General features: G+C 36.2%; 1 protein-coding gene across 7 annotated transcripts in view; it reads right to left on the bottom strand.

The window, feature by feature from the left end:
• The window catches only part of snama (something that sticks like glue), a 311,868-nt gene that overhangs the window by 176,243 nt on the left and 109,038 nt on the right, over positions 1 to 26,587 (bottom strand). For all 7 annotated transcript variants that reach the window (XM_069841358.1, XM_069841357.1, XM_069841356.1 and 4 more), the window contains 6 exons: positions 26,162 to 26,286; positions 23,967 to 24,133; positions 21,103 to 21,381; positions 18,351 to 18,554; positions 6,908 to 7,118; positions 4,635 to 4,919 (listed from right to left, as the gene is read on the bottom strand). In XM_069841358.1, coding sequence (XP_069697459.1) covers positions 4,635 to 4,919; positions 6,908 to 7,118; positions 18,351 to 18,554; positions 21,103 to 21,381; positions 23,967 to 24,133; positions 26,162 to 26,286 — 1,271 coding nt within the window. The remainder of the gene's footprint in view (positions 1 to 4,634; positions 4,920 to 6,907; positions 7,119 to 18,350; positions 18,555 to 21,102; positions 21,382 to 23,966; positions 24,134 to 26,161; positions 26,287 to 26,587) is intronic.

Here is a 26,587-nt window from a genome sequence, read left to right as displayed (position 1 = left end):
ACTCCTTGACACATGTCAGTCAGGTTTTCAGAATAGACATAGTACAGTGACTGCAAGACATCCAAGAAGCTATGGATATTATTACAATACTGACAGTATTAAAACTCATCAAATCTCTGTAGTCAGGACTCTGTAAATATCGAATTACTGACGTGAAAATTATGGTTACTCCAATTATCAGAAGCCACAGTTTCCTGGTTCTACTCTCACCCCAGCAAACAGCAGCAGTGTGTCTGACCTGGAAGTCTAACTTCCTCTTGGCATATCATTGATGCTGGAGTCCCACAGAGATCAGTGCTAAACCACTACTATCCACTATTTACATAAATAACAACCCCTCAATCCTATATCACTGTAAGCACTACTTGTATGCAAACGATTTACAAATCACTTTAACTTAATGATGCAATATGCAGACTAACGAAGATCTTGATCTTTAGACTAACAAAGATCTTGATCTTTAGACTAACAAAGATCTTGATCTTTACCTGCATAAATTAGAAAGTTTGGTCTGACTCTCAACACAGAAAAATCCCAAGTAACACAAATGGGACATCAACATCTATTATGTAATTCTTCCAGTGAAATTCAACAATATAATCATGTATTTCACTTCTTGTATTAAAAATCTTGTAATTTACATCGATACATAATTTCACTTAAACACCCAAGAAGTATTTTTTTTTTTCGTTGTTGGTAACTTTATATGTGATGATTGGTTAATTAATATTAACCTGGCACACTCACATTCATACAAATTTCCAGACTCTAGACACCCAGGGAATTATTCTTCTTCAAGAAAAATTCGCCGAGTGCCAAGCCCGGGAATCGAACCCAGGACTTCCCGATCTGGAAGCCAGCATGCTGACCAACAGACCATGGAGGCAGTCAAGCAGTATTATGAAAAACGTATTTATTTCTTCCTTAAACAGCATTCGAAAATGTTGTTGCTAATACTGAGAAAAATACTAGTGTAAATACTAATGATGTCTCATTTTGACTATTGCGATTTTATACTGACCGACCTCAATGTCAACCACTTGCAAATATTACAGTATATTCATAACTCATGTGTTCACTTTGTCTGCAATATCCGTCATGCTGACCACATTATCACATTCTTCCAAACTCTAAACTGACTTCTGCTTAAAAAACAAAAACATTTTCATTTCCTTGTTCTCCTTTTCCAAATGTGTCACACCCCTACACCTATCTACCTCGTCTCTTACTTCAGTTTCCTGTCATTATATCATAATCTCTGCAAAACAGCCACATACTGGTCATACCGGTGAGTAGCATCAACATATTATTCAATATCTTTCACTATCTCACTATCGAGCTTGTGGAATACTCTGCCCCACAAGAACAGGGACTGGCGGAATTTAACAGTATTCAAAAACAAACTTTATATGCACTGTTTGATTAGAGTACAATGCAGTCAACAGTAAATTTTAACTTCATTATAAAGCTTCGCAAAACGCTATTGTTTTGTTTCGCTTCAAAACTAACAACAATCTGTTACTTAACTTTAGAAGTTTAGTTACCGGTACTTACTTCATCTATATATATATATATATATATATATATATATATATATGCTACTCTTTTGTTTCGCTTCAAAACTGAACAACAATCTGTTACTTAGCTTTAGAAGTTTAGTTACTTACTTCATCTCTCTCTTTCTCTCTCTATAAAGAAATTAGTATACTTATACATTTTTAATTTGTACCTCTTGTGATTCATCTCCGCAATTGCAAAATTTTTTCCTCCACTTATATTTATTTTTCTCTGCATTTGGTTTCGTATTTGTATTTTTGGCGGTGTGGCAGAAAAGACCTCAAGAGCTTAACTCCACCAGATTAAATACATAATATTGCATTTAATTGCTTACTATTCTTATTTATCATAAAACAAGACATAAAACTTCTGGATAAATGGTCAAACATAATTCAGGATGTGAAGTCTGTTACACTACAAAACAGAAATATGTAGTTCTCAGTCACATGTAACTTCCTTATGACTATAAATTTCAACTAGTAAAAAAATACAATAAAAACAGTACCTCACATTTCTGTTCTTATGAGTGGACTGTCTTGGTGAAAGGTACAGAGCTAAAAATCAATTTAAAGCAACAAAAATGTCTCCTGGTATGTCTGACAATACTGAACATCTAGTAGGAAAACAATCAAACATGGTGAACCAATGAAGTAGCATAAGTCAAAAGAAGACCATCACTTGCTGGTACAAGGTTGTCTAAAAAAAATTATAAGAAATGCAACCAACAAAATGGAAATTTTACTGGAACTACTGGATATTGTTTCTCCAAAGAAGGCTACTGCCAATTTTACAGAAATGTACATGGAAAAAGCAAAGTATACGTAACAGAAACATTTTACGATAGCTCTGACTACTACTAGTAAGATGGGTATCTGAACAATCATAAGCATGTGTTGCCTTTCTTAAGTATACATAAGTTTACTGCACAATTAAATAAAACTATTATTTTCAAAATAAAAGTAAAAAAAACGACAATTTAATTTGCTAGATATTTACTTGTCAGTTAATCTAAACTTCAACAAAATGATAGGTAGCATGTTTTTACACGTATGCACTCAATTACATTGCGAAATCTTTCAGATTATCAGATTCTATAATTTCTTCTACTTCCCACATCAGAACATCTGCTGTTTTCTCTTCCTCTCTTCTGTCACAACACACTGATTCAGAATAATCAACAGGACTGAAGTATAGAATTTGATTCTACTTGTGAAGTGTCAATTTACAGTCTTATAATAAAACTTTCAACTGTGGAATATATATTAAAAGCAATGATTTTATCACGTATTTATAACGAAATGATCTGTACAAAAATCTTCCCTATATAAAACATTTGCATTATTTCTAAGTTTTGTTTGAACATTCTAGAACTAATCTTTTTAATACAGTATATAGTATCAGGGGGAGGAATTATACGAAAAAACTACAGACTCGCCATGATATTTGCCAATATAGAAGCACTGAATATTTGCCAACATAAATATAAATAAATAAATTTAGCTTCCCTTACGAAAAGGTTGTCAGATTTGACAAAGCATATTACATATAATTTGGAAACACACCTAAAAGGTAAAATGATATACATTTGAAACGGTTAGGGAATCGAATATACAAAATGTCAGAAAAATTTACACCCAAGTAGCATTTGTGCTCATTTACAGTTAAGAAAGGGGGAAAAAAAATATCATCAGATAGGTTAGGATGATTTGAACGCCATATACCATGAGAAAAATAATAGTACGGATTTATTGGCATTGATATCTAAACCAATCAACAGCCATCGGTTAAGATAACTTGAAATTTCCATTATCACTCCCATACAAATGATTTCTCAATACCTGAACCAATCCTTTGAGGGCACTAATGGCTATTTCCTTCACAATGCTGTGTGTTAGCCACAGGTTTTTACATTTGTTGGCAAAGAAGAAGGGTATGGTACCTTGTGCTCCCACCATCAGACCTATTACATCAATGTGGGACAGGCTATATTTATCTTTATAGAACGGGATTGTTGGTTCATAGATTCGTTTCTTTTCACTGTCCACTTCATGCAGTTGATCTGCATGTGTCTCAAATCTGATGGTGGGATTGAGAATGTATGCTGAGTTGTTCTTAATGGCAATAATATCAATTCGCTAAACACTTCCTTGTGTGGCTAGTCCCTGTACCTCTTGATGGACTGTAAACCCTACTTCCTTCAGTGCCTCGGCCAGCATAGAACGGACAACATGGTGACGGATGTTGTGAAGGGCCTCACTATAGGGGCAGAAGCCAAGGATATGGGGAAGAGAAATCATATCTAAAAGTACTATCCTGAGAGAATGTGGAGTTAAATGGTCCATCACTGTACCATCAAGTTGCAAAGATAAATATTATGTTTCATATGCATAATGTCTTTGCAAACCAACTAAAAAATAATTAATATGAGGATGATTTCACAAATGCTTATGATGCAAAGATTTAAACAATTACATCAAGAAATTACTGTAGTAACAGAAACAATGAAAAATTGCAGGTCTTGCAATTTACAATAACTGTGTCTAGAGCTCTCTTCATAACAAGAATTTAAAATTTCATTAAATATTCTGTCCATAAAAAAATTTGAACATAAATGTGAAATTAGACTTTGAATATTTCGTACTGACAATGAGTAAAATGTAAATTTGAGATTCTACTGTGTTCTCTACAAGGTGTGTTTCATGAGTACTCTCAGACATTTTCAAAATAAATTATACAATCATAAAAACTCTGCTCTGCTGACCAGTAAGTACGCAAATTAAACTTCAAGCAGATATGCTTCGAACTACTCGCTTCTATTGATAGTTTCTTATTAACAAATTTGCAATAATTAATTACCAAGTGTAATTATTAATTATAAATAATAGTGAATAAAGAGATGAGGATGTCATAACACACTTTTTTTTTTTCAAATATTTTGCAATTATTATTTACGACTACCCAGGTGAATAAGCAGAATGTCTTCTCTAAAAACAATAACAAACGGATAGATTATTACTTAAAAACTTAAGTTAAGCAGATAATAAATGTCTCTGATTTTTAATAAAGTATTTTCATACCTTATAGGTCCATATGGATGTTCACCCCTGTAAGAATGTGGGCCTGTCATTCTGTATTGGGAACGTGCTCCAAGAGTCTCTATAGGTTGAGCTGCTGATTGTGGTGGCTGTTGCTGTGGTTGTACAGGTGGTGCTGGCACAGTGGTTGAAGCAAATGGCGGCTCTTCTCCTGGGGGGAAATTTGGAGGTGGCACAGATGTGTCTGGCAGAGAAGGAGCTTGGATGTCCTGGTTGTGTTCATCAATTGTTGGTGTTCCTGGGCGCTCCTCCACTGATCGTCTAGGACTAGTAAAAGAGATCAAAACAAACTGTAGCACAAAGTTAGCCATCAACTATGCATATATTACCATACAGTGCATTACTTTGCACGTGAAGGATCAAATCTTGGAAACTATAAGTCATTTAATTCTTGACTCTTTCATATTTGTTTACTTTCTATGATGTCTGACTAACATGACACGCACTCCAGGCATCTTAATACTTTATATAGTGATGGAAAAAAAGTTACTGTTTACAAAAAAATTCTCTCTACCTTCCCCCAACCCATCTGTTTAGAAGTTACTTGTAAATGCTAATTTTAACTGTTATTTTTATGTAACTGGAATATATGTAACCAGGGGCACACTGACGGGGGGGGGGGTCCATCGAATCCAGACTCCCCCTCCATCCCTACTTCAAGAGACTGATGATCTACTGAGAAAATGTCTGAAATCGATTCTCAATATGCGTCTTGAAGATAACAATTGGATTTTAGCCACTCAGCCTATTGCCTTTGGAGGTCTTGGAATCCGAAATGTGAGTGATGTTTGTCTGCTTGCTTTCTTGACTTCTGCATATGGAGTCCTTGATTTCGTCAAGTCCATTCTCTCAATTAACGGTGATGAAGTCGGGATCTGTTATGTGAATGAGGCTTTGGAGAAATGGTGACACATTACAGGAACCAACAACCTCTCAGCTTCTCGTGATATTCAGAAACAATGGGACCACATCAATGCCTCTGATATCTACCAGGCTCTACTAGTGTCTTCATCATCTGAGGTCGATCAAGCTAGATACCAGAAATGATTAAGCATTACAGGAAACAACAACCTCTCAGCTTCTCGTGATATTCAAAAGCAATGGGACCACATCCATGCCTCTGATATCTACCAGGCTCTACTAATGTCTTCATCATCTGAGGTCGACCAAGCTACAGTAAAACCTCGATAAGACGCGCCCGCTTATTATGCTATCCCGTGTAATACACCTTTTGTCTGGTCCCTGCACATTTCATATATAACACCTTTATAAAATACCCTGTTTGTTGTACTCAAGTCCCGTATAATACGCTGTTTTTGTGGAATATTTTCGATGTAATTTTCAGCAATGTACTGTAACAGCAATGAAACATCTTGGTCACTGAACTCACTGGTGCCATTAACCTGAAAATCATTGGTGTTCGACCCTTTACCTGCGCATTTAAACCTTCATACTTCTTACTTTAGTATACCCCACTCTCTTGTTACGCTCTCTTATTCGACTCTTTACCTGCGCGCTTAAAGCCTACATACAGTTACAATACCTCACCCTCTTGCTAACCCTCTCTCTCAAACAGCATTCCTCACTCGGCCATAATAAAATTCTGGAAATTTTTGCTGGGCAGTTTGTTATCCTTTAGTGTATTGAAGTGTCTGTGAATGTGATTACAATGAGTGTTAAATGAAAAGCGCTTTCTATGTCGGAAAAATTGGAAATGTTACGAAAGTACGATGAGAATACTGTACTCTTACTCAGAAACAACTCTCTGATTCATTAGGAATCCCATCATCGATATTAAGAACGATAATAAAAAATCGCGATTCAATCACTATAGTTGCAACGTCATCAGGAGGATATAATCGCAGAAAACTGAAGTGTGGTAAACATGAGAACTTGGAGAACACGCACACGGCAAATAACTATAAATTTTAAAAATTAAAATGCACTTTTCAAGTGTTAAACATGAAATAAATCATTTCTCAGCAACTACTGTATATCACCTAAAAATATGGGATTTTGACAGTCATGAAGGACATATTGAGCTCTTTCTATAGAACTTACTCCCAAGATTCTATCTTAAATAGTCTTTCCGAGCAGAAAGGATGATTAAGTGTATAGTGGTGTGATGCTAGGTCTGAACTAGGCAACACTGGGAAGCGGAACGTGCAAGCGATGGCAAGCACCTCTATCATAGTTCCACCTCACCGACCACCAAATATGTCATCTAGTATAGTTTTTTTAACAAAAATACTTACCCTGATGGATGTATTGCATGCAGTCCTGGCACGTGTTGAGGAGGGGGTTGTGGTTGCTGTGTTGCTGCCTGTGGTGGTTGTGCCTGTGCTGGTGGATGCTGGTGAGCAGGGACTTCATGTCCTGGAGGCATTATCACATGAGATGGAGGTACACCTGGAGGGCCTGGTGGACCACCATTACTTGGTATGCCCACAGGTGGTCCGGACACACCTGTAAAAAAAAAGTCTCTCAACTGGTCACCCTCTGATTGTGGTACTCGCTGATATGTACATCTATTATCAGGCAGTATATATCACTTGACGATGTGTGTCAGAGGAAGAACAATTGTTTGTATACATTTGAAGTTTGATTAGTGTAATATATTACTAGCAAGTGATGTATGCAGAGGAGGAAAGGAACTGGTCATCCTACCGCATTATCTCTTGGCTTAGTTGCCTTATGAGTGATACCTTATTGCTAGGGGTGTTTGAAAATGGTTTTATTTTTTTTCCCCCGAAAAGTGTCGATTTAATATGAAAAAAGTGGTTTTTGTGTTTTTATTTGTATCCAAGTCCTCTGATTGACGTTCTGGCTGATATGCACATCTATTATCAGGCAGTACACCTCACTTGACGATATGTGTCAGAGTAAGAACAATTGTTTGTACAGCATCTGAAGTCTGACTACAGTCTGTACAAAACTAGAAAGGTACCAAAAGTTCTCTCTCTCACACGCAGAAAGGGAGCAACGTTGTGAAGTTGTGCAATGAGAGTTTACACCTCCTGCCTGCCATATCGGAAATGAGTAGCTGATGCGAGCTCAATGAATTCGTAAATATTTATCACACGGTACTCTTTGACTAGATTAATAATAATAATAATAATAATAATAATAATAATAATAATAATAATAATAATAATAATAATAACAGCATGAGTGAATGCGAATATATGTGTAATACATAGTGTGCAAGTGACATAATATAGTATAACCACAATCCAGATTTCATGCTAATACATTTAAATTAAAAAAGAAAGATGCAGTTTTTAGTTCCATAGACTACCTCACATCAATATCTCCTCAATGTTTCACAGAGAAGTGTTAGACCAACATAAATTGAAATGCCATAATGTGGCGAACAGTACAGAAAATATGTACTAGGGCGTGTAGTTTATCCGAGCTAGTAGAAGTTTCAGATAGTTGTATCAATAGTAGTCTATAAAGAAGCAGAATCAATTACACCTACTTCTGTTCATCCCAATATGTAAATAGGGAGGAATATGATAGTGGTTCTATTTCTAACAATCCTACAAGATGGATAATAAATAAATCCCTTCATGATCATATCGTTAAATGGGGTTATGTTCCTGAAAATATGGACAATTATTTAAAAAATTTGTGCAGGCAGTATATTGACTTTCCGAGGTGTACTTAAGTGAAAGCTTGTTCTACAGAACCATGAGGAATGGTGGGAAACAGCAAAGACATTAATACCTTATAGTCATTGATTTTTTTTACATTTAAAACCTAAATTGTTTACGTCAGTGTGCAGATAAACACTGCCGTGGAAAAGATCCGCATCTGAGAGTTTTTTTAAATGTGGGACCCTCCTTCCATCGTAATATAAAATACACATGCTGCCAGATTTAATCATCCTGATGCATCCTGAGTAATCTGGGACCAGTTGCGGGTCTAGCTGATATTAAACCACTTGCTTTCAACTTTCTTCTAACTGTTTTGGCCGATATTGGACATCCATGCATGTCAACAAACCATTGGGCTACCATCGTAGCTGGCAGGTTGCGCTTCCTAAGAACTGATAACCCCATGTGTCTGTCTTCATTCCGAGTTGTGCAACGCGGACAACCCGAATTTGGTTTCCTGGTGTATTCTTGTGTCTCTCTCAAATGTTTTAGCACACCCTGAATGGTACTGCTAGCCATATTCATGATATCTATAATACACTACGTCCATCATCATTTAGAGCAACGACTACAGAAATATCTTTGGGTAGCATTCTTTAAAAAGATAATGTGTGACTACCAACTTACACTCAAAACACTGACAACATATGAAAATTAAATAAATAGCGACAATAAAGAACAAAAACACAGACACAAATTCTGTAGTAACTGAGACTTCCTACAAATAAATGGCATATCTCATAATAAATAATGGCTTATTTACACGAATCCATGGCAATGAAATGACCACAAATTGATGGGTATTCAATTGCACGGCCTACTAAAGCTCTAACATACGTGTAATTTTTCTTTTTTTTATAAACTAGTGTCCAGGTTTTTTTCTCCCTGAATGTATTTATTTCTGAGACCCAATGATTGCATTTTTTTTTTTCTTTATGCTAATAACAAGTAGGTGAACCCTCTGGTTATACTTATCTTCCATGATGACAGAATCTGTATGAGTTCCAAATGTTGGAAATGTTAAATCCCAGGTCATGGTGGAATACCCATTAAGTATATTTCTGATGATATTTATAACTCTATTTCATTCAAAGGTAACATGATCTTTTTCAAGGTAGTGTCCACCCACTTGAATGCACTTATCATAATGTTTCTTCCAGTCTTCAAACACATGGTAAAAGTCAATATTCATTATGTCCTTGAGAGTTGCCTCACATAGATATATTCCGAACTCTCAAATCAGTGGCCCCACAGTTTGGACATTGGTGTAGGGAACAGAAAAATGTCATATGGAGGGAGCAAAGATTTGGACTATCTGTGGGATGTGGTACACAGCTCATGTTGAATTTAGCCAAATTTTCCACCACTATATTTATTTACTGTATGAAGTAATGGCTTTGATGAAATCGTTACTCACTCAGATTAAGTTCCTACTACAGTGAAACCTCTCCTTACGGACACCCCCAAGATACGAACACTCCTCATGTTGTTTTCTAATGCCAGGCATTTGACAATAAAGTCATTTGACCTCTTGCACTCCAGTATTTTTCAAAGATATTATCATGGCCAGCCACTGAAGCACAGATTTTGAGGTGTTCCGAATCCATTTCTTGGTTTGAGTTGCACAATGGGCAGTTAGGGGACTAATATATTCCAATTCTATGTAGGTGTTTGGCCAAACAATCATGGCCTATTGCCAATCTAAATGCAGCTACAGACGATTTTCGTGGTAAATCGGGAATTAACTGTGGATTATGATGCAGAAAGTTCCATTTTTTCCCTTGCGATTGTGTTATCAAATTTTGTTTGTTGAAGCCTAAGTATGTACGAGGGGGATCCTGGAAATAACGACCGTTCGCGCATACCCGCCGCACAGCTGACTCCCCTTCCTTGTTTGAAGGTCAACTGGCTTCCTTAACATGTGTTCTCATAATGTTGTGAGTACTGCTTGCAACAAGTCGCCATTGTGCATTTTGTGTTACTTCAAAATGAATGACGTGATTGATAATCCCGCCGACTGTGAGGTGAGGAGTGTGATTCGATTTTTGAATGCCCGACATTTGAAATCTGCAGAAATATACCTGCAATTGAAAGAAGTGTATGGTGATACTGCAATGAATGAAAGAAATGTGAGAAAATGGTGCAAAATGTTCAACAATGGGCGAACAAATGTCCACGATGAAACTCGACCCGGACGCCCATCACTCATCACAGAAGACCTGAAGACTAAAGTGAACGACAGAATCTTGCAAGACAGGCGCACATCACTCGACGAATTGCATATTGCCTTTCCTGACATTTCTCGTTCTTTGCTTGGTGAAATTGTGTTGCAACATCTTGGCTACCACAAAATCTGTGCACGATGGGTTCCACGGCAACTGAGTGACCAACACAAAACTCAGAGAATGTCCTCAGCATTGACATTCTTGATGTGATATCACACAGATGGAGACGCCTTTCTTGATCAAATTGTGACTGGTGATGAGACCTGGGTGTCTCACAACACCCCAGAGACCAAGCGCCAATCACGTCAGTGGCATCATCCCTCATCACCCAAGAAACCGAGAAAATTCAAACAGACTCTCTCAATACAAAAAGTCATGGCTACTGTATTTTGGGATCGCAAAGGTGTTCTTTTGCTGGATTTCATGCCAAAAGACACTACAATCAATGCAAATCGTTATTGTGAGACTTTACGAAAACTACAGCGAGCCATCCAAAACAAGAGGCGAGGAATGCTTTCGAGAGGAGTTGTGCTTCTTCACGACAAGCCCGCCCGCACACTGCTGCTTCAACTCGAGAATTGCTGGATCAATTCGGTTGGGAAATCTTTGATCATCCGCCCTATAGTCCAGACCTTGCTCCTAGCGATTTTCACCTTTTCACTAAGCTGAAAGACTTTCTGGGTGGTACGCGTTTTGGAAGTGATGAAGAGTTGAAGAAGACAGTGAACACCTGGCTTAATGAACTGGCGGCAGAGGAGTATAACACGGGAATTCTAAAGCTACTGAACAGATACAACAAATGTTTAAATGTAGGTGGTGATTATGTAGAGAAGTAAAGGAAGCTTCAGTTATGTAATAGACTTTGTTTTTTCAAATAAATATATATTTTTTTTAATTATTACAACAAAACGGTCGTTATTTCCTGGATCCTCCTCGTAGATTTAATAAATCTTTTCACAGAGTAATATGTAGATTTAGTAACAGGTCTGTAAGTACCAGTGCTGCCCTTCTTTGCTAAAGCATTCGCATTCTCGTTTCCCAGGATTCCACAATGGGATGGTATCCATTGGAATACAATTCTTTTATTGAGTGATATTAATTGAGGAAGCATTTTAGTTATTTCTGCTGTTTGAGATGAAGATGTGTGTTTAGAGACTATTGATAGAATAGCTGCTTTGGAGTCTGACAATATAACTGCATTCCTAAATTTATTGAGGTGGCATAGAAGATTCCTGCGACTTTCACTTATTGCAATGATTTCTCCATCAAAACTTGTTGTTCCATATCCAAGAGATCTATAAAGTGAGAAGAGACAGCACGTAACACCTGCACCGGCACCTTGTTCTATGGACATCAAGGATCAGTCGGTGTATAAATGAAGCCAGTTTTGTGGAGGGTACCTAATATTAATTGTCTCTAAAGACAACTGTTTCATTATTTCAGTGTTTACTTCTGATTTCAGTATTTCTTCTGTTAAATTTAGATTATATTCTATATTTAATAGAGTTAAAGGATTTGGTTTAATTTGTAAGTTTTCTTTTAAATTCGGAATATTAATTTTCTGTTTTAATTCTTGAACAATGGATATGAAACTTTGAGTTTTCAATCTACTGAGAGGACTGTATGAATGCCAATTGTTTCCTGGTAATCTGATAAGTTTTTCATACTGAATCACTCCTGATATATGGACAGATTTTTATGTCCCAACTGAAATAATATAGGAATGATGATAAATTTAACTCTCATTACGGACACTCTCAGACATGGACATGGACAGCTGTTTCACAGTCCTAAAGTTTGTTTACCTCCTGACTGCGGACAGAACTTGGATTTCAAGACCTAATGTGTTACACAAATGGAAAATTTAGTTTTGAGAACTATAGAGAAATTCCTTAACATGAAAGAAGACAATAAGGGTCTCATAGACTACCACTAGCCCAGCCGGCTACACCTTGTTAGCTGGAAGCGGGTGGATAAATAAAGTCATAAAATTTAACCTGTCTGATGGGTCCAAGGTTTCAGCGATCATGAAATTGTATTCTACACATGATAGGGTTAATAGGATTATTCTCTTCACTTCAATCATTTGTTCTGTTTCAAGAGACATGGCACCTGAACGTAAAGGTTAAGTTGAAAACTGTAAATTACAGTACTACATAACTGTAGACTTAGGCCCGGTTGCAGAAACACCGATCAAAATATGATTGGCAATCAAGGAGGGTTTGATTGACCATCAGTTCTATTTCTGTTGCAGAAAGAACAATCAGTGTTTGATCGGAGATCAGTCTTCCATCAGATTTGATCAACAGATTTTTGCTGGTTAAGTCACTGATCATCGATCAAGTAGGCTATTTATGTTGTTCTGTTCATAATGCAATTACTGTAATGTATATAGTAAATAGTTACATCGTAACAATATTGTTTTCGACATAATGGATTCTTCTGATGAAGAAATTTTAGAATGAAAAAAATATTATTAAGAAGAAGGTGTTTTCGTGAAAGACATGAATTGATTTAGGTTAAGTAAGGATTCGTGTGTTTTGTTATTTTCAAAAATTGAAACAAATATATGCAGACAGACAAATCGAAACCTTCCACTTTCTCCAATGAACCAAGTTCTAATAATGCTGAGATTTTATGCTGTTGTAATTTTTCAGGCGGTCTTGGGTTATCTTGTTAGGGTCCACAAATCAACTATTTGCCGAGTAGTTAGGGATGTTACGTATGAAATTGCTTTGTTATGGCAGGGTCTCATAAATCCCCAAACTTCAAACAGGGAACGATTTGAAATCCAGAGAGAATTTTCAGCCATGTCAGGATTTTCAAGAGTAGCCTAATATTGGTTGTATAGACTGCTCACATCCCCGTCCAATCACCTGGTTGAAATGATGCCGAACTTTATCGAAGTAGAAAAGGTTTATTTTCTGTGAATATACAGGCAATATTTAGTCTACACCATCACTGCAATTCTGGAATGTTGTAGCCCGTTGGCAGGGTTCTACACATGACAACACAATACTGTATTTTTAATGAGTGGGTTACGAGCTCCATTTGTAAACAGAGAGATGGGAAATGGAATTATTTTGGGTTATGGAGGTTATGCTTATTCCAATTTCTTGTCGACTCTCCTAGCAAATCCCACAACAGAAGCCCCCTCACGTTTTTTTTTTTTTTTTTTTTTGGGTTTGCTTCATTTTTTTTCACTATATTGTAGTCTATATACAAATAGAATCCGCCTGTTTCCTTTCTACAAAAAGTAACAAAACAGCAAAACATTCACTTGAACATTCACTTGTTTTCCTAGTCACCGCCCACTTGATACATTCGTTTCCCTACGTTTAAAGAGCATCAAATTGGCTGTGGTTGCTAAATAGCGCTGTTGTCAAATGTATTTCTTTCTCAAATCAGCAATTAGTAAATTGAGACAAGTTGATTGGAGATTCACGTTTGTGCAACGCAAAGAACAATCAAATAAATCAGACATCAACTGATTGGCGATCAGGGACTGATTTGATTTGCGTTTCTGCAACCGGGCCTTAGAATAAAATTGCCTGACACAGTACTGTATTTTCCTTTTTCGGTCTTATCTACTGTAGTTCAAAGTTGCAAAGGATTTACTGCAGTATACTATACAGTATTTAAAATTAAACTACAGTAATACATTTCATTTAAAGCGTGTAGGGATACATAACGCATATTATAAATTTACTGTTAGATTGGGGAGCCTCCCTCCCAATAAAGGATACCTCCCAGATGTGGACAGATTGTTATGTCCCTTCGATGTCCATAAATGAGAGGTTTTACTGTATGCACTTTGAAACACATGTTGGTAAACCATTCCTTTACAGTCAAAGAAAGTAGGCTAATCACAATTTATTATCTTCCCAGCAAATATAAAAACGTGCGTGTATGTGTTTTATGCATGCGTGTGTGATTAACATCAGGCACAAATTTGAGTCGTATGCAGATGATCATAAATAATTGACAAGCCAAAGCCACATAAAATTCTCAAAACTTTACTGCCATGAAGTATTGTTATCTGTCAATCTTCACAGATAATCACAGAAGCTATACTGATGCTGACTTGTGAAAAAACATTTGCAGAAGAACCAGGTCCACCTTGTTTGAGAAGTCTATCTCCTTTGAACTCTTTATACCACCCAAGGACTGTATCACGGAATAGTGCACATTCACCCTATGCATGCAGCACCTTTTATGCAGCTGTATGTCTCAAGAGAAAACAAAATCTAATTGCTACACAATACACTTCTCATGTCACTTCTAATTTACTGTATCCAAAATGCAAACAGTGTTTATTATACTTACGAGTAAAACAGCACTGCTACCAACTACAAGCTAATATGGTGTTATCATTTATAAATAAAATCACTCATATCCAGCACCCAGTTATTACCGGCCATACCAAAACAAGGGCACTTTTGGCTATGGTAAAAAAAAAAAAAAGTCATTCAGGAGAAAGGGAAGAGTTGGACGAAGATGTGAGTGGTTTTAGTGGATCGCACATGCCGCGTATTGTGTTTACTCTTTACATTATTCACGCATGAAAACAAAGACAGAAAACCTCGTTAGTCCCTACAGTAGATCGGGTAGCGTCAGTAAGTTGCCGCTTGGGTCTTACAAATAATGCAGAGACCATGTCTTTAAATTTACCACTTGAACTCGTCCATTTCAAGGGGATGTTGGATGAGTCTGAATAGGAAATTCTCTCTTCCTATAACATGTAAAAGTTTCAATCGTGTGATGGATAGCATCATAGCTACTACTGCTAAGTGCAAGAGGAACGTTCTCACACTGAAGCAAGAGCTTGAATTACTCGAGAAAATAGAGAGAGGAGTTAGTAGATCCAAATTAATGGACGAAATATAAAGTTGGAAGTTAAACTTTATACAATATAAAGAAACAAGGCAGTCAACTTCGGTGGTTCATAAGCAATAATGAATCTACGAAAGTTGCAGAAAATCGGAAAACTGTACATCAGTCCCACTGTGAAGAAGTGGATCGTGTTCTATATGAATGGTTCGCAATTAAAAGATGAGGGAATGTGCATTTCTGGGCCAATGCTACAAGAAAAAGCAAGGAATTGCATCAGAAAATGAAACTGCAAGGTAAATGTGGATTTTTCGTTGGGTGACTTAACAGATTCAAAGAGAGATAGGAATCTCAAAACTAGACTTGTCCAGTGAATAAAGGAGTGGCGACGAAGTGTCTGTGGATCAGTTTATTAATCAGTTCAAGTAAATTGTGTCTGAGAGTAATGTTAGTGTGGAACAAATATATAATGCTGACGAGACTGGTTTATTATGGAAGTTCTTCCTACAACACTGGCGTGTGCGACAGAAAACTCGCCTAAGGGCTTCAAACAAAACAATGATCGTGTAACTGTTATGGTATGTGGAAATACTGCAGGTACAAAGTGGCATTGTCAATGATGGGAAAATACCGAAATTCAAAGTGCTTCAAAAACGTAAAGAATCTCCTGTCCATTATCAGACACAAAAGAATGCATGGAAGGTTTGCTACAACCTGGGCAGTCAGTGTTGCCACATTAGGAAGTTTGCGAATTTCATGGTCAGTGAATATTCGAACTGAAAATTAGTGTATTTTTGTGTTAAGTGATGTGTTTTAATAAAGTAAATCCACACAATTTTATGTTATTTAGTTATGATCAGGTGACTGAGAAATAAGCTTCATATGAAGCAGTTTCAATAAGTTGGCATCATAAAATACGAATAGGTAATTTTTTTAATATATGTTCAATTATCTGGCAAAATCTTGTATCCGGAACTTGCCTGGTCCTATTGGTGCCAGTTACAAAGGATTCTACTGTATTATGTAAGAAAGTTCATTCTTTCTACAAGTTGCAAAAATGTAACTGTAAAGGAAAAATCTAAAAGCAATCAGTCTCAGTCTTTGCTGATCAGCTTTCGTTCAAAAATCAGTTGTCACTGAATTTCATACTACTATGCCTGAGAAACCTAAATAAATATAGCCCAGCAATAAATGTTTCAAAGTGCGCACAAACCAAGTGCTCCTGCCAATCATACTGCAGTGAGAATTAAGTAATTTGGCTTGAATTTCTTGAAGATATGGAGCTGTTCTTGTGAAGTCTGGTTTATTCTAGATAGTGTAACGTAACATTGTACTATTCCTACTTTGTTAGCCTATTTTTGGTTAATCTTAAAGTGTAAAATGGCCTAGCTTCTGTCATGCCTGATGTTATCAGTTAGTGGGTATGAAAGTACGACCATTATGCGTGCCACAAGAAGGGAAGTGCTATGTGTAGTCTGTTGCCACACTATACATGAATATGGTCAGTATGTCAATAACATACTTAGTTCTAAATTTTTGAGAACATGCACTTCAAATTTAAATTATTTTTAACTGCACAACACGTGTAAGTGCAAAGCATTTTAATACTGTTCTTCAAATCTGAGAAAATAATTTCAAAATGCAGATCAGCCTCCTATAGCGCACAATGTCAGCACAAAATAAAAATGCCATTATCTGACAACTTGAGCGAACACAATTCACCTGGAGGCTGAGGAGCAAGTTGTAAATGTGGTGGTGGGGCATGGCTTTGTGGACGAAGGGTGGGCACTCTCTGAGGATCCTGAATATGAATTTGAGAAGACCCATGCCCACCATCTGGTGGGAGAATAGGTGGACCTGAATGTGGAACTGGAGCAGGAACAACTGGAAAACGTATTTAAAGGTATCTAAGAATATATTTCACACATCTTCTCAGACATTTACATTTTGTATAGGAACCTAAGCAGGTGCGTAAATATTTCATTGGAAAGTGAAAATATTTTGAATATCAACTAAAATGGTGAGTTACACAAGCACATCATTAGTTGAATGGCTAAAGCATCAGCTTTCCATGCTGGTAACCGAGTTACAATCCCAGCGAGTCCAGGTAGAATTTGTAGTGAACAAAGACGGTGTTATATGCTAGGTTTTCTTGGAGTACTTTTGTTTCCCCTACCAGAATTCCACCGCTGCTCCAGTATAATCATCACACTAGTGAGCTGTAAACCACCTCCTATAGTGTAATGTTTCATGACAAGGAGTGTAAAAGTATGGAGTGTTCCTTCTAGACGGGGACACTGGGATAAAATGACGCAACAGTCAAGTAGGGCCTACACATTGGGGAAAAATTGTGAGTTATGTAACAATTTGTTTATTTTATTAAGCTTATGTGAAAAATTGACAAGGCTCGCAAATATAGTGATTTATTAAGAATGCCCTGTATATCACTATACAAGAAGAATTATTTTTCCCACCAGATCAGAGCTTACTTCCTGATATCTGAATGAAAGTAATAGTTAGAATTCGTGTCTGTCTGTCCATAGGTGTGTAACTTCTTTATATCATTACACAACAAGAAAGTAGGTCATTACTAGAGCTGGGATTCATATGTAGTAAAAGCTAATATTTTTAGTCAGTATAGTTTATAAACATGCAAACCATGCCCCCCCACTCCTCCTACTTGCCATTCTTGTCATTCAGTACTTCTATTACTTAGCGCTAAGAGTCTTTAATCCTCTTAACCACAACTTACAAATCAGTGCGGGGTTAAAAGATGCATTATCTAGTCTTTGTGACTAAGTTCATTGTTCTTGCATTTCGGGTCTTGTGAACCAGGCTTAAAACCTTCTTAAACGGCATCACATCGACTCAACTATACTCGGCGTCATTCTTAACTCATACTACATATAAATCCTAGCTCTAATCATTACACTATCATTTAGAATGTTAATTTCTGCATTTCTGTACAACAAAGTAACACATACCTGTTGGTCCAATGGGACCAGTTGAAGAGGACGTTCCTGGTTGCAGTTGGGCTGGTACTGGCTGACGAACATGTGGTCCACGCTCTACATGTGAAGTTGCTCCTAATACAGGAATTGTGCTAGGAACTGGTTGATGTGGACGTGGGGGATGAGCAGCAATACCAGTTGATGTTATTACCTCAACCTTTGCGCCCTGCATGTCACCTATAATATAATATTTAATTATTTCACAGGTTTTACACTATGAATAAAAACACAAAAATTGAAATATAAAAAAGTCTGTCAATTTCCAATTACTACATAATTTATATATGGTCTCACCAGTTAAGGTAATTCTGAACTTCGGCTGGTCTGGCAGCAATGCCATTACTCATTATCATACAGTAAGAGGCTAGGATTATAAATAACAGGGTTGAATTTTTGCCAAGGATCGGATCCTCTCATTCAGATAAAGTTCAATTTACATGCTTTTAACTCCTTCACTGTTATGGATGTGGAATTTACGCATCTGGCAGTTCATATAGTAATAAGAATATTATGTAATATAAGATATTAGCAAATGAGAGTGTCCAATATTTTTTTTTTAATTTATATGAAATTGAGTGTGTCAGAACTGTTCAAAATAGTTAATTTTTTATCGTAATGCTTTAAAAAAAACAAAATAATAATAATAATAATAATAATAATAATAATAATAAATAATAATCCATGGCGCTACAGCCCGTGAAGGTCTCAGACCAACCAGCCGGCTGCTGGCCTCACGCCCACATGCCGAAGCAGAGGTGGACGATCATCTAACAAGAATAGAGGTATCGTGTGGTTAGCATGATGATCCCCCCAGCCGTTATTCCTGGCTTTCGCAACCGGATTTTTTTGCTTCAGTGAAGACCATGTTGCAAATTCCTTTGCATTTGTCTTCAAGTCTTCAATGACAGAAAAAGACTTCCTAGTTCTCACTTCCAGTAACTGATTTAGTAAATAATATGTGTTGTTTCAAAATATTAACAAATGAAGTTTGAAACTGCACACTTTCCTCCTCTATGATCGAAACAAAAGTATATTTACAAACTGAATGTGACTAAGACTTCTCTCTGCAAGGAGCTCTAGTCTAAACATTGATAACTTGCACAGCAATGTCTAGGCGATAAAATGTGAGTAACAACTCAGAGTCACGAGTGAGTTATGTCCAGGAGGGGAAAATATTTATTAATATGAAATTCAGACTAATTACTCAACCCTTTACCACTCACTGAGCTGTCCGATACATCTCACTCACTCTCAAGCAGTTTTATTAATATCTGCCAATATCTTTGAAAAATATTGGAGTGCAAGAGGTCAAATGACTTTATTGTCAAACGTCTGGCATTAGAAAACAACTACTTACAGACTCCAAGGGGGCTATATTTAATATAATCAAATATGTACCAAACCTATACGCACACAGAATTATTCCAATTCAGAAACAATTAAACTAAAAAAACTCCAAAAGGAAATAACACTTCAATGGATATCTAGTCATTGTGGTATACCTGGCAACGAGAAAGTCGATAATATTGCAAAACAGGCAACATATTTGCAACAAAGACCTCTTCAAGTGATATCTCTATCCAATGCCTTTGCTTCAGTAAAGTCTCATTTTACAAACCTATGGATCAACAATTGGCTCTCTTCTGACAAAGGAAAAATTTTACAGTCCGTACAAAAGAAACCAAATGATCTGGAAATGTACAAAAACTTGCCCAGGCATGTTCAAACATTTTTAACAAGAGCCAGAACAGGTCACATTGTCACACAATCGTACCTACACCGATTTCACCTTTCTGATACTCCTACTTGTCTGTGGTGTAATAATCATGATGAAGATCTGGAACACATTCTTCTGTACTGTCCATCCATAAACCACAAAAGAAGTAAATTAAAATCATCAGTACCGGTTGCAGAAGACACATCCCTGCAGTATATATTGACTACACCCCAACTCTGGCTACTAGCAACAGGCATCTATAATGAACACCGATCAAAATATCCTCATTTCTCATGAAAAACAAAAACTGAATAGACTACAATGGACTATAGTAGACTTTATGTTGTCAGCAAACAGCTGGATACATTAAGAAGATTGATTGATCACTGGATTCTCTGCATATGTATCCATTAAAACAAAATACCGAAACAGACTAATAAAATATTACAAGTGTTCCGCAGTTACACTTTAGGTTAAAAAGGGTTTTGCAATGGAAAAAGTTTGAGAAATAACTGCCATAGAGGAAAGAGTTTATGAATGTGTACACACGACAACCATGATCGCAATAGGTTGATAATCTCGAGTGGAGTGATTTGTTTTGTGAGAGGAGAGCCTATACATTCGCTTGTCGATGGCTGATCTTGCTCCATAGCTGACGAAAACTATCCTGAAAAGGCCAATGTGTTGAACGTAGAATAGTAGGCTGCTAACTGCACATGCGGTACACAGAACCTCCCACTCTCCCTCTCTGCATCTCGCCCCACATAGAAACAGCTCAGGAAGCGAGACACAGCAATACCTTCTCTTTATACTCCATTTAATTTGAAAGTAAAATCTGTACCTTTAATATACATGAAATTTAAAGTAACTGGGCTATTTGATTCATCTTTACAATCCAAATTAAAATAATTATTACTAGCAGATGAAAATGGATCAGAGATAACAGAAAAATCAGTCAGAAAGCTATCGAAGGCAACAACAACAACATAATAGTGAGAACAAACTTACCTTCAGCTGATTCAATGAAGTCATGTGATGGTCCAGTCACTTCTGATATCTGTTGTATGTTTGGCTGTGACACTCCTATTACTTGTAATGGTTGACCATGAGTAGGCTGAGGAAGACACCTTGGCTGTCGCATACTTTTATTGTATCCTGTCTCATTCTTGAAAGTGTTCACATTGTTACGCAGAAAGCGATTTGGTATGAGAGTATCAGGAGAAACATCTTTCTCCTTACAATCTGGACATTCATGGTCCTCTGACTCTAGTAAAACAGTGCGAATACCTAAGAAAAAAATGACAATTCCAATAGTCAGTTACATAATTTATTAATTTACATAGCTAATACTAAGATTTCCTGAAATGAGTTGAATTAAGAATGAAACACAATCTTTAAGAAAAAAATTATTTGATCATACTGAAGAGGAATGAGAGGAAAAACAGCATACTTCGAAGGTAGCAACTAGAGAAAGTATTGGTTTGACATACAAAAAGAGAAGGATAATGACAATAGAAATGGAATGAATATATTAAAAATTATAAGTGACAACAAGGGAGCATATAAAAAATTGTTACAAATTAAAAAATTAGAAGACAAAATCGATTATAAAGGGAAAAACCGTAGTCAAACAATAATGTGGGGAAAACCAAAGGAAATGTGGAATCATTCGGTTTCAAGGCTTAGGGTGAGATGTAATGTTATCAATAAAGGCAGTATTTCCATGCAAATGCAGGTTTTTGTACAGTTCTCATACTTTATGAATATCCATTTCATGTCTCATAGAGTCGAAATAAGTAGCCCATATATTTTCCGTGAATATTTTCATGTTTTGAACTTTTTACGGATAGATTCATGCATAATACATGTTTTTTAAGACGTTTGATGTAATGTAATATATTTAGAGGTTTATCTTGCCTATTAACGTTCATTTTTATATCTTTCGTGCACATTTTATGTTAAATTACATAATACTGCATTGTTGCCGCTTAGAATTTGGTATTTCTGAGTTCACAGTATTTTAGTGTATCTATCTGAGAACTCCTGGACCTTACCAACTAATCCCTTCATTGTACTGTTACACTGGAATCCCAAACCCCCAACTCTCGATCTACATAAGCCCCATCCTAAGGCTAAAATTATTATTAGAAGAATGACTCTCTTGCATCCCTTCTATACTTAAAAATAAAGTCCCGTAGTTGGCAACAATAGCGCTAACTTGCTTCTCCTTACATGCCTTTAATTTGGACAGGTAGGTCTATAGCACATGTACAATAATGGCTCTGTGAACTGCTGTGGTGAATTCTGAAGTGAATGCAATGCTACCGATTAAATGATCATGAAGACATCTTGTGGCACAGTAGATCAAGTGAAAATAATATCTTAGAACATAGAAAGGTAACTTTTATGTACAAAACACTTCGACAGATAAACGCATGAACTTAACTGCTGAAAATTTGGAAAGATTCCCCCCCCCCCCCCCGTTGTTAACTCTATAGCATCTATTAGTGCTTTATGGTTGCGCTAACTGATGGAGTTACTTGTCAACAATGTGACGCTGATATTTGTGTTCAGATTACTGCCCAGCGACAGTCCTGATTTATATTGTATTTTACATATTTTTTTTAAAAATGGCTAATTAATATTAACCCACCATACTCAAAATCACATTCACATTCGTACAAATTTCCAGACTCTAGACACCCAGGCAATTTTCCTTCTTTCAAGAAAAAGCCGAGTCCGGGAATCGAACCTGGGATCTCCAGATCTGGAATCCAGTATGCTGACCAACAAACTACGGAGGCAGTCAAAAAAAAAATTGTGGTAGTATGTTCTGCCATTCGAAGATAAAATGTAAGTTTTAATTTTGATAGTGCATATTTTTAGTGTCTTTTTCCTTCATTGTGCATATATTTGGTTATTTGACAGTGCATGAATCCATGCATATATTACGATTTGATAGTGTATGAAAATCCTGTCCCTAATTATTAACATTCAAAATTCTGAATAAGAATTAATTGCAATATACAAGAGATAAATCCAACAGGAGCAGAAAATTGGTTACAATATTATCAGGCCTTATGGTCACAAAGACTTCCATGAAACAATATTCCAATAATTCAAACTAATTTCATATATCTACCAAAGAATTAACAACAACTAAAAAAAATACAAGTTATTAAAATCAATTAATATAACGTAAAGGATCCAAATTCTATTAACGGCAGCAGATATACACTGACCACTAGTCTCACAATACATTTCAGTTGGATGCCAAATGACTAATTTCTCGGCAGAAATAAAATCAATACATTTTGCTCTATACCAGCTATTATACCGACAGAATGCCTTCCAGAAAGCAGTATTCTTAGAAGATTCCCACGCAGCTATACAAGTCATAATCTCAAGCACCAGACCATAAACATCAACTATACTAGAAATCCGGAAGACCATAACCTTTCAATGAATACCTATGCACATAGGATTAATAGAAAATAAATAAAACTTACACAACAAAATTAGACAAAATGATAAAACAAAAAGTAGAAACCAAATCAAACCAGATCCAATGAATCACACTTCAACAACAGATAAGAGGAACGTCTTGGAATAATATGCGGTAGAACGAGGAAAATACAAAATCAAACCAAATCATGAAGACCAATTTAATTTTTGGAGTACAATTCATAAAAAAGTATAGAAACAACTGGACAGATCATATTGGCAGAACAGATCAGGGAATACTAATAAAATTGACTACACTTAAGTTAATTGTGATGAATGCCAAACTTATATGTAAGACAATTTTATTTGCGATTTTAATTACAATTAATTTTACATAAAACCAATTTTGTCACTACATGTTAACTTACATTCATCACAAAATGAATTTCCGCAACAAGGGATCATAACAGCATCAGTGAGTAGATCCTTGCATACATTGCACAGAAGATCTTCTGGAATCTCTGGTTTTTCAACAATAGGTTCTGGTTCTTGCTGGAAAGGGGGCCGTTCTTTCTTTCCTTCTTTGTATGCTTGACTGAAAAAACAAAATTAAACAAATCTTAATAAAAATAAATTTATAAATTAATAAAATGACACATTCTGTACTGCATACACACTGCCGTTATACTTAGACTGTATTCACCTAATTATTTTCATTTGTACTTTAAGAATTGATCTTTGCTGTAGTTTGAACTGAAATAATCATTAAGATTTAACTTATATACAGATTACAAGTGTACAAAGTTAGCTGATGATTAACGTGGTAATATGAGATGTTTTAAAGTACCGATCACAAATCTAATTTGATTACCTTTAAATAAATACACATTACAAGTGTAAAAAATTTTGTGATGACTGATATGGCAATATTTAGATATTTTAAATTATCAATTATCAATCTAGTATGTTTATTATTTATACATGAGCTTTCATAAAGGAGTTGAAGTCAAAGAGTCAATAGGCTTCGTGCACTGACCCCATAACCCTATCGTCATTATGGATAAGAATTTAAGTTTATGATTATAACATTCACAATCTAGAAACAAAATAGTCATTCCAATGGAAAATCAATCTTCACCTTGTTGAAGAAAGTAAAACTGCGGCAAATGTCCCCCCACCAATATTTACAGTATTTTCCACACGGTGTTTGTCTCTTCTGTTCATAGTGCAAATACAAAGTTCTACTGTGAGGCCATCAAGGAATTGAGAGAAAAAAATTATATCGAAATGTCAAGAAAAGCAGTCCACAAACAATTAGATTTTTCATCGAAACAAAGAATTAACAAGGTATAGTGATGTGTAACACATAGCCTTTCCTACCTTAATCCCATCTACACCTTTCTATGGTGTTACCTGTTCATACAGATGAGGCTCCGAGAAGTGACTAACAGAGGTATAACCGTTTCATTACCAGTATATATGGAGGAAATGCCATATGAAGCCTGTCCAGAAGGCTATAGATAGCACCCCTACCACTGGACACGTCTGTGTCTGTAACTAGTCCATGGGAAATTGTATTTACATTCGAGTCTCAAATGAATAAGAACCGGATTGCAGATTTTGCTCAAAACCACACCATGAAGAGATATGTGAATAAGAATAAATGAAAATAAACCGTGAATTTTACAATTTGTAACTTCCAATGAAGAAGGATTATATTTCAAATAAGATAACTAGATGATCAACTAGAGTGTGGCATTGTATGGAGCAGAAAAATGGACATTACGACGAAATGAAGAGAAAAAAATAGAAGCATTTGAAATGTGGATATAGAGAAGAGTGGAGCATGTGTAGTGGAGAGACAGAATAATGAAGTTGTTGGAAAGAGTGGGTGAAGAAATAATGATGATGAAACTGATCAGAAAGAGAAAAAGGAATTGGTTAGGTCACTCACTGAGAAGAACTGCCTAGTGAAGTATGCACTGAAAGTAACGGTGAACGGGAGAAGAGTTCGGGGCAGAAGAAGATATCAGATGACAGACGACATTAAGATATGTGGATCATATTCGGAGACTAAGAGGAAGGCAGAAAATAGGAAAGATTGGAGAGTGCTGAGTTTGCAGTGAAAGACCTGCCCACGGGCAGTGTGTGTGTGTGTGTGTGTGTGTGTTTGTGTGTGCGCGCGCACGCGTGAAAGAGAGAGAGAGAGACTAGATGATATTTTAGCAAAGAAAGGTGCCAAAATTGCTAGTCACTGAAACAAAGAAAAAAAAAGTACGTTTTAAGTAGCATTTTTCATTTTAGTACTGGTATTTTTATTTTAAATATAGGCAAAATACTAAAAGGCGCTTCTCAGGCACAAACATGGGTTTTAGGCATTTATAGAAGATTAGGGTTCATTTAGGCGTTTTAGGTCCTATAGAATTTTAATAGAATCATCACTGCCACTGGCACCACCACATCTACTGTTATACCATGATAACCATCATCATTGTTGTCATCGCCATCATCATAGCTGATTCTTACCAAGAGTAAATTACATTTAAAACATGTTATTCTCTACATTCTAAAAATGTAATTAGCAGTCATCACCTTACAAACCACTTCATAACTATATACGTACTGATCTATTGCAGGGACAGCAAACTGTCCAGTTGGAGTCATCATTGCTCCTGGAACACCAGGACCATCTACTGGAACCATGAAACTACGTGGTATTCCCGTACTCTTCTTTATTTCAATTGGTTCCTGTAAAATGGACATAATATAATTCAATAAATCTCTAAAGACATGCAAATAGTGTCCAGCATAGCCATGATCAAACAATTTCGAAGTTTCAACAAAACAGCATTGACAAGAGCCAAGATGTATTCGGTGTTCTTTTGTAATTCAATTCTCAGTATTTATAAACAATTTCATTGTAAGCTTCAAAATATCAGCTAATATAATTAGTGACATTATTTACCTATTAATTATTAACTTCAGAATAAATTTTCTATCTTCAATGGGTTCATTTATACTACAAATTATTCATCTATATGCTTATGTA

This window comes from Periplaneta americana, chromosome 12 (genome assembly GCF_040183065.1).
Source record: "Periplaneta americana isolate PAMFEO1 chromosome 12, P.americana_PAMFEO1_priV1, whole genome shotgun sequence".
Taxonomy (NCBI): domain Eukaryota; kingdom Metazoa; phylum Arthropoda; class Insecta; order Blattodea; family Blattidae; genus Periplaneta; species Periplaneta americana.
The sequence above is the reverse complement of the archived record's forward strand: the minus strand, read 5'-3'. Positions and strand labels throughout refer to the sequence as shown.